This window comes from Staurois parvus, unplaced genomic scaffold, assembly GCF_062004578.1.
Source record: "Staurois parvus isolate SC_StPar_1 unplaced genomic scaffold, SC_StPar_1.0 ptg000530l, whole genome shotgun sequence".
In the NCBI taxonomy this organism is placed as follows: Eukaryota; Metazoa; Chordata; class Amphibia; order Anura; family Ranidae; genus Staurois; species Staurois parvus.
This window is the reverse complement of record NW_028318326.1, coordinates 6,517,602-6,526,829: the sequence shown is the minus strand read 5'-3', so window position 1 is coordinate 6,526,829 and position 9,228 is coordinate 6,517,602. Positions and strand designations below refer to the sequence as shown.

At 44.8% G+C, this 9,228-nt stretch overlaps 1 protein-coding gene across 3 annotated transcripts; it reads right to left on the bottom strand.

Annotated features, from left to right (window-relative positions):
• Positions 1–1,497: 1,497 nt before the first annotated feature.
• On the bottom strand, positions 1,498–7,740 carry ATP5MC3 (ATP synthase membrane subunit c locus 3). 3 transcript variants are annotated; one of them, XM_089690466.1, is made up of 5 exons: positions 7,596–7,740; positions 7,307–7,401; positions 5,977–6,054; positions 5,319–5,509; positions 1,498–1,738 (listed from the first exon to the last, which is right to left on the bottom strand). In XM_089690466.1, the coding sequence occupies exons 2-5, from the start codon at positions 7,343–7,345 to the stop codon at positions 1,624–1,626; spliced, it is 423 nt and encodes a 140-aa protein (XP_089546592.1). In that variant the 5' UTR covers positions 7,346–7,401; positions 7,596–7,740; the 3' UTR covers positions 1,498–1,623. The 3 variants fall into 3 exon arrangements, with proteins under 3 accessions (XP_089546592.1, XP_089546593.1, XP_089546594.1); XM_089690467.1 differs by having other exon boundaries at positions 7,582–7,690; XM_089690468.1 differs by having other exon boundaries at positions 7,578–7,602.
• Positions 7,741–9,228: the final 1,488 nt, after the last annotated feature.

The following is a 9,228-nucleotide window of genomic DNA, read 5'->3' as shown; positions in this document are numbered from 1 at the left end:
GCTGCATCACAGGTTGATATTTTAAATCCGTGGCTCTCCTCTCCGTGTAGGTTGCATCATGACTAGTCCTCTTGCTGGCTCTCAATTTGCAGGTTTACAGAAAATTAGTAAAACCTGTCAAAGATTCAAAATGACAAGCAACTTTGCTACTAGCAATCCTGCTGCAATCAGCTATCTTGTCAAAATAGACAGCTGCAGGACTACCAAGAGGCTACCTGTTTTGCCCTGTTGAATAGATCCCTCTGTAGCTGAGGCAGTGAGATCTCACTCCCACTGTTGACCACTGATATTCAGCAGTATTTTGACTAACAGCACCATGTCACTAAATGAGACTACACAGAGGGAGCAATTCTATAGGGACAATGGCAGCATTTTTAGCCATCCTGCTGCTGGAGATTTGTCACAATTACACAAATAGTTAGCACCCCAATAAGATCCAAGTTGGTTGCCGAAAGCAACCTGGTTTTCCCTTTCCAAGTACCAATGTTAGTAGAGGGAAGAAAGGCTCTCCAGTGTCAAGACTTTCCATTATGCAGGTATAAAGAACTGTCAAAGCTACAGACTATATAAACCCTCATTTGTTTATCATTCCTATATATGAATGCCTTGTGAACTGCCAGCATACCTGAAGCCCACAAATAAGACCCTGTCACCAACAAGCCCCAAAGAACTGAGTAAAATGCAGCAAGAGACTATTGCATAACCAGGTAGTAGTGAGACAAGTCACATCTCCAGATATTGCATTTCACTAGTACCAGAGGCCCCCCATCACCAGAATTACTGTCTGCCCCTGAAACACTTCAAGTGGAAGCAGCACAGAAGAGCCGCAAAAAAAAAAAAAAAAAAAAATCCTTTAACATCCATGCCACCAGTTGGGATGAATGTCTGAAGGCTGGAGCACTCTCCACCAACTCTCCCTCCACCTGAGCAGCTTCATAATCAAGACATGCAGAACCAAGGAAGCAACATCCCACCTGTAAATGGCACCAGACTCTGCTGTTCAGAGCTCCACCTGGCACATCCCTAGACAGTGCTGTAATCACAGCCAAAGGAAGTGGGTGGAGTGCAGATAACACTTACTAAACCTTCAGCCAGGTTCAAAATGATGCACAGTCTCTGTATGGGAGGGAAAAACCAAACAGACCAGTTCTGTAAATATCATTCCTTTTAAAAGTTTGATAATGCATGTCCTTTTCCTGGTAGGAGAAGCACTCACATGCTGTCTTGGATTTTGCAAATTGTGGTCCAAGGCCTGTAGCACAGTATGTATGCAATTAGATTAGGAAAAAGAACCACAGAAAAGGAAGACAATTTATTTACAGCACAGAATATATGTAACCATCTGGATATTTTAATGGATTTTTGCAAAGTGGCAGGGTACATTTTTAAAATTAGTGCTTTGAATACCCAGGTGGCTCTTCAGTTATTTATATATTTCTAGATTACAGCATACAGTGACTGAAGAAGGCACATAAAAACAGTACAAACTTCTGTATCTAAGTTTTACCATTTTTAATGAAAACTTTGGAAATATGGTACACTTTCTTGACAACACAACATTTCTTGGGTGCCACAGTAAAATGTTTACAGCCGTTCACTGAATGTCGACATTCCCAGCACCATTTACATGGCGAATAAGATCAGGAAAGCAACCATCAAACAAAACAGACCCATAGCTTCAGACAGGGCAAATCCCAGGATGGCGTATGAGAACAACTGCTGCTTCAAGGAAGGATTTCTAAAAAAGGAGGAAAACAAAACTGCTATTAGAACATAAACATGAAAAAACCCAAATGAGATGAGTTTGTCCTTTATTCTATTATAAAGCTCACATTCATTTTGAGCCTGAAGCATGACCTACATCTTTAGATCACAGCAGGTGCTATAATGGGCAGCCTTACACCTTTCAAAAGCCATGACAACAGCAAAGCTGGCATGTTGCAGCTGTAGATTAACAAGGAGGGTTTTATACAGTATAGGTGTAAAAGGTTTTCTACATTGTGGACTTTTACCCCTGAAAATTGCCTGTCACTTGGCCCATTCAGGCCAAAGACTGGTTCTTAGCAGCTAAAAAAATCAGGCTGAGACTAGTAAATGGGGGAGGGGAGGAAAGCACAGGAATTAGACTGGACCCTAGCAGGTGAACAAGGTTGACAGAGGCACATACGGCTGAAGAATTTAAGTACAAATAACTGGCACCTTGTAGAAAGCCTTTACACAAAAAAACCAAAAAAAAACTCCCTCACCTACAAATGCCAGTTATCCGCTTGTGCAGGCCATTGATATGACCGCCAAAACAATCAAAGCTGACTGATGCACCTACTCCCCCTTTCCATGTCAGAGTCCATACTGCCTGGGCAAAGATATAGAACTTGCTGGAGACCCAAGCCTGGCCATTTCCCCCACAGCTCATGAGCCAACAGGAAAGTGTTGGGGGCATGAAGATGGCAAACACTGGTACCTCCCAGAAATTTTTGCCTGTTCAGAATAGCCTGGCATTTGGGCACAGACAGGACTTCTCCTAAACACATACAAAATCTCCAAATATTTTGTGCAAATACCTTACGGTATCAGACAGATCATTTTCCAAAAAAGTAATACAATATGCAGTTTAGGTACTTGTTGCTCAGATTTAGTGGGTTGCATGAAGGGACTAGTGTGCACTTCCACCCAAGGTTCTTAAACTGATACATCCTTACAGCTACTGTCATTTTTAAAACTGGCATGGTTGTGTTCTGCCCAGTCATTCATAGCAATCTGAATAACCCAAGTCCCATCCACTACCGTGGCAGACAAGTAGTTTTCAATGAACTACAAGGGTACGGAGGAGTGCCTCAGTTCAGTGTTATTGCCTGTACGTCCATGCTGGCTGTCAGTTTGAAAGATGAAGTGTCTGAAGGCTTCAGACATATGCACATCAAAAGTGCATTTTAAAAAAAGGTAAAACTTTGCCTGACTGGCAATTTATATTTGCAAATGTGGCATTTATCTGATAACCGCTTAAAAACCTGAATCACCCTTTAAAATAAACCTGTAAAGCTAAGAAATTTAGTATAGTAACAATTGCCTATTCAAAATTCCTTACTTCTGAATGCAGCCCACCTGTAAGCTCCTTGCCTTCCTCTCCATCTCAGTGTTTGCTGTGCAGCTCTGCTTGGTGCTACAGTCTCTGCAAAGAACATTCATCCTGGCCTGGTCATGCATATTCCATGGCCCCACTTCTTTCTAAAGGCAAGCTGTGGTCAAGGTGGCTTCCGGTCATGCAGGGTATAGCCCATACATTGTAAGAAATAGGACCATGGTGCACAAACACTTGGAACTTTTGGTTCATAAAGTTGAAGATAAAAAAAACAAAAAAAAAAAAAAAAACACTGAAAGTGCAAGCTGCAAGATTTGACATGTTAGCATTTCCCCATTGCTTGAGTCACTTGCTGGAGGTATGTTCCTTTGACTTCAGGCCAGAAAATTCCACCAGTACACGAAGTCCTGATAGGGATGCACCAAAAATGTTGGCAGCTGAAAATACCCGACGGCCTTTGACAGATATGAAAATGGGAACAGATACAGGCGCAGAGTAGCCCCACCCCTGCTGCCCCTCAGAGTTGCTGCCCGGTGGTTCAGTCTTACCCGAGAACCCATCCAACAATCCCAGTGCTGGGCATAGACAGTGACGGAAATATGGCCTCCACTCATCTCTATGCCCTTGGAGGACCAGACCAACGTCATTACATCACTTCCGGCACCATGTAAACAAGGTCATTTTTTTCTCAAATCACTAAATGCTTTTTTGATCTAATGCTGTAGATTTTAGAGATGGGGGGTCTTAATAACCCCAAATCTCTGTAAGGTGGGCCTGCCTGTCACTGTTTATTTCTATCACAAGGGATTTTTACATTCCTTGCGACAGGAAAAAGTGCTAAAAAGAAAAAAAAAAAATGTAAGCAACAGTGTAAAAAAAGTGTAATTAAAGTTTTAAGTGCCCCTGTGCAGTGGTGAACATATACGTAGGCCATGCCCACATATGTACATGGTGCTCAAACCACATGTGCGGTATCACTGAATGTCTACTGGTAGCCTGTAAATTTTTTTTAAAGCATCACCCATGGAGATTCTGGTAAGTACTGTAGTTTGGCACCATTCCACAAGCATGTACAACTTGACATGTTGGGTATCCATTTACTTGCAATAATTCATTAGAGTGTATCCCGCCCCCCCCCCCCAAAAAAAAGGAATTTAAAGTGGTTCTAAAGTCTCAAGCTTCTACCTTAATGCATTCAGGTAAAAAACCTTCTGCAACGATTTTCCCCACCATAACTTACCTGAGCCACATCTCAATCCAGAGATGTGCATCACAGCAGCAGCTCTCCCAGGTCTCACTCACTGACGTAAGATACAGCAGCAGGAGCCATTGGCTCCTGTTGCCATCAATCACAGCCAGTGAGCAGGGGTGGAGATGGGCCATGCTCTGCGTGTGAATGGACAGAGCAGGGCTCAGGAGCGAGTCTGTATGAGTGCCCCCATAGCAAGTGGCTTGCTATGGGGCACTTGGAGGGGAGGAGGAATCTCAACAAGGGACCCAAGGAAGAGATCGCGGCTGCTCTGGTCAAAGCCATTGCACAGGAGCAGGTAGGTAGAAAAATTGTTAAAAAAAAAAAAAAAAAAAACAAACACTAAATTTGGTATTTTACACTGAACAAGCAATTTCAGTAAAGCACTACAAAGAACCCATTCACATTAAACTTATGACCTGTGCACTACATGCATAGTGTGCATATTTAGTATGCACCAGAAAAACATTTGGGACTGAAACCCACACAGGTTTCTGAAAGTTTTTCGTAGCAACGCTTGCCACAATGAATAAATCCCATGCATAACAGCTTAACATTTAATAAATCTAACTCAGACACTCAAACAAATGTGGACAGAAGGCAAGCTTTTTATTTAGTTTAAAAGCACATTAGTAAATGAGAACAGATAAAGACTAATTGGTTTTGTTGCCATATGTGCCCTTTGTAGGTTTCCCATAGTGTCACCAAGACCAAGTGATGAGTGCTGCATAATTTATTAGTGCTAGGGTAATCTACATTAGGAGCGGTTTTACATTTTTTTTTTGGTATTTGGCATATAAGCAGTTTCTACTACGTTTAAAACTGCTCTATAGGCAACCCAACTAAAAGCAGGGTACCTGCAGAATTATAAATTTTAAGCACATTAAACTGCAGCTTAAGCTGAAATGATTTGTTCTATAACAATCCACCAAGAGCAAACTTAATACTAAATGGTGATACTAACAAGGCACTTACAGCAAATACACTTACCTGGCATAACCAATAATGAGACTTCCAAAAACTGTTCCAATACCAGCACCAGAGCCAGCCACACCAACTGTGGCAGCACCAGCACCAATGAATTTAGCAGCAGTATCAATGTCCCTGCTGACTGCACTGGTCTGAAATGCCCTTAGTACCAGCTGGGTGCATGGGTTTTGTGTCCCACTGAGTGTGTTTCCCTAAAGGAACGAAAAAAAAAAAAAGTACATAAAAATGAAGTAATGCAGTGTCATAGGAACATGTAGTCTACCAATCACATTTCCTAAAAATCTATAGGTGAGCCTTTGAATTATAAGAGGCTGAAATGTCCTTGAACTATCCCAATGACCTGTAACAGAATGCCCTTCAAATAAAGGCCGACAGTATAACTGAAGGCCACATTGTCAGTGTTACCGACTATGAAAGCTACTGAAATGCCAAAGGCCAGCAGGATTGCTACTGTTTCATTCAGGGTGAGCACATTTTGCAGGTTATACTCGGGTGTGACAGTTCACAAAGCACTGTGATGTATTAGTACAAGACCTAATGATCTATATGTATGAGTACAACACCTGATGTATATACTAGTTTAAGACCTGATCTATGTACTCGCAGAACACCTGACTACCCAGAAGTTACTCAAGGACAAAGACATTTGGACAGTTACCTCTCCAGTTCGGACCTCTGGCCGAGACAAAACTGATGCAGAAATTGGTCTATACAGAGCCCTGGACCCAGCACGGACCTAAAGACATAAAAAAAAAACTTCCATTTATTACAGGCATTTATATAGCACAGATCTACACTGCTTTACATAGAGTCCATTCATATCAGTCCCTGCCCTCAAGGAGCTTACATTCAAAAGTCTTAACATGCCATACTAGGGCAGGAGCCAGTTAACCTACTGCATGTCTATAGAGTGGAGAAAAAAAAAAAAAAAAAAAAAACTAGCAAACCTGGAAGAAATCCAAACAAAGCAGAGGGAACACATGCAGACTCCATGCAGACAGTGCCCTAACCAAAATCCAGACCAAGGACCCCAGTGCTGTAAGGCACTATGATGCAAACTCCATGCAGACAAGTGTAGTGCACTGACAGGGATTTAAACCAAGAACTCCAATGCTGCAAGGCACTGATGCAAATGTAATGCAGACATTGTCCAGATAGGAATTTAAACCAAGGACCCTTCTGCATAGCACTAGAACATAAAACGCCATGCAGTGTCCTGACAGGGATTTAAGCCAAAATGACAATGCTGCTGAAGGGCATTATAATGCAAACCCCATGCAGACAGTAGATTTGATAGGAAATTTAAAAAAAAAAAAACAAAAAAAACCCCAAAACACAGTACTGCAAGGGAGCACAATGCAAATTCCATTCAGACAAGTGTCCTAACCAGGATTTAAATGGCTGACTGCAGTGCTGGAAGGCCCTATAATAAAAAGTCCATGCAGTGTCCTAATAGGGATTACAAAGCAAGGATTCTGGTGCTGCAAGGCAGTTTCATGCACCTCCATGCAGTGTTGTGACACAAGGACCCCAGTGCTGAATGGCATTACAATGGATCCCCCATGCAGTGTCCTGATCAGGATCTCAGCCAATGCCCAGGGTGCTGCAGGCCCTATACTGCATCAATGTCAAAGGGAGCCGACAGCCCAGCCATCAGCAGCAGGCAGACAGGAACCCTCGGGATGGCACAAATCATGACTATAAAATATGAGAAGCTGTAGAGCTCACATGGTGACCGCAGCCAATCACTGTCCGGCCATTCATCCGGGGAGTGCAGCCTGCACTGCCATGTCCTTGGCCGGGGCCTCCTGTAGGTCACAGCCCGGCAGTAGGCCGGCTGTCACTGGCAGTCAGTCTGCAATCCTCCATAGACAGGCCCGGGTCACCTCTGATGATAGGAGGCCGGAAGGACGCTGGGCGGCCTCTGCACAGGAAGACATTGACTTTGACCTACACGGGCCGGACTAGGCCCGGAGCTCCGTACTCACCAGAGAGGGGGTAGAGACGAACTTCGCACAGGCGTACATGATGGAGGGAGGTGTGTGTGTCCTTAAGCGGGGAGTCGGGTCACGGCTCAGCCCCTCTGCGGAGAGAGAGAGAACGGGGAGAATGACTCACAGAGAAATACATACAACTGCCGGCTAATATCATCCGACAACCGGACACTGAGGGGGGGCTCTACCGTTGCCCACCACGGGAGGACCCGGGGGAATCCTGGGAGGAAGGATGGCGGTGGATTAACCAAATGTCGGGGCCTACCTGCCTCACTGTGCTTACCGGCACCAGAGGTCGAACTGAACGGAGAACACTACGCAAGCGCGCTACGCTCTTTATAAAGCGAACCCGGATGGAGGGAGGAGAACCCACTCAAGGTCACTTTGTAACAGCTTTATTGAAACACCAGGCCGCGCACACAGCTCTTCCACTGGCTGAGACTGGGAGGACTGGTGGGAAGTGTGAGTGACCTTACTGTCACATGAATCCTGACACCGAGCAGAGACTTCCATTTCCTGATACATTGTCACCATTATACACCGCAAGGACAATTCCAGGCCCTCCTGTATAATGCTAGGAAACTATGTTGCAAAGTTACTGAGAAGCAATGAATTTAGATACTAAAGTTCCATCAAACTACAAATAATAATATGGATCAGCTGTGCACAGCAACAAATCTGCTTCTGCCGCCTGCTTCTTCAGTTAAAACTTCAGTTATAGTAATTCATCCCCCCTATAGTAATTCATCCCCCATATAGTAATTCATCCCCCCTATAGTAATACATCCCCCATATAGTAATTCATCCCCCCTATAGTAATACATCCCCCATATAGTAATTCATCCCCCATATAGTAATTCATCCCCCATAGTAATTCATCCCCCATATAGTAATTCATCCCCCATAGTAATTCATCCCCCCTATAGTAATTCATCCCCCCTATAGTAATACATCCTCCATAGTAATTCATCCCCCCTATAGTAATTCATCCCCCATATAGTAATTCATCCCCCATAGTAATTCATCCCCCTATAGTAATTCATTCCCCATATTGTATCAATTCACTTACCTTTGCTCCGCGCGTACTTCTCGCCGTGTTCCCGCGCCGTTCTGGTCTTCAGGGCGGACTGTGAGAGGAGAGGAGTTCGTCACGCTGCCCCGCCTACATCCTGGCTGCCCCGCCTACATCCTGACAGCTGCAGAGTCCTGACTTTTGGGGCGGCCGCCCGAGAGGAGGGGAGCGGGCGCCCGGCACACAGAAGAGCCGCATTTAAGTTTGTAAAGAGCCACATGTGGCTCGCGAGCCGCGGCTTGCCGACCACTGGCCTAGGAGATCGCAGCAGAAGTGGGAGCGGGTACCTGTCAAATTCAGGTACCTGCTCCCCAATGGTGCCAATCCTTAATGGGGAGCGGGGGACAAAGGCTTAAAGCAGAACTTCCCCTTTTGGGTGGAACTCCGCTTTAAAAGTCAGCAGCTACAAAAACTGTAGCTGCTGACTTTTAATAAACACACACTTACCTGTCCCAGGGTCTAGTGATGTACTCACCCGCGCCGTCCCTTCTCTGCCTCATCTTTCCCTGGCGCCAGCATCACAACTGTGGGTACCAGGCTGTGACAACTTGTGGCTTTACAGCGTGGTGCCCACTGCCCATGTGTGAGTCTGCTGCACCTCCTGATTGGTCCAGCAGTCTTCTGGAACCTGTTAAGGTTCCCAGGAGATTGCGGGAGGAAGGAGGGGGCCAAACTTCCGGTTCCTTCGCTGTGGTGAACTGAGTTGGAAGTGGGAGCAGGTACCTGCCAAAAACAGTTATCCGCTGCCCCCTCCCCCCAAAAGGTGCCAAATATGGCAGTGGAGGGGGGGGGGGGGGGGAAGGAGGCAAAAAAAATGCTTTAAAAGCAAAAGTCAATTTTTGAA

Excerpts from the sequence above, each read along its gene's own strand:
- ATP5MC3 (XM_089690466.1), bottom strand. The coding sequence starts at position 7,345 with ATGTACGCCTGTGCGAAGTTCGTCTCTACCCCCTCTCTG. Across the intron at positions 6,055-7,306 it reads TCGTCTCTACCCCCTCTCTG|GTCCGTGCTGGGTCCAGGGC; the intron begins GTGAGTACGGAG and ends TTATGTCTTTAG. Across the intron at positions 1,739-5,318 it reads CTCATTATTGGTTATGCCAG|AAATCCTTCCTTGAAGCAGC; the intron begins GTAAGTGTATTT and ends CTCCTTTTTTAG.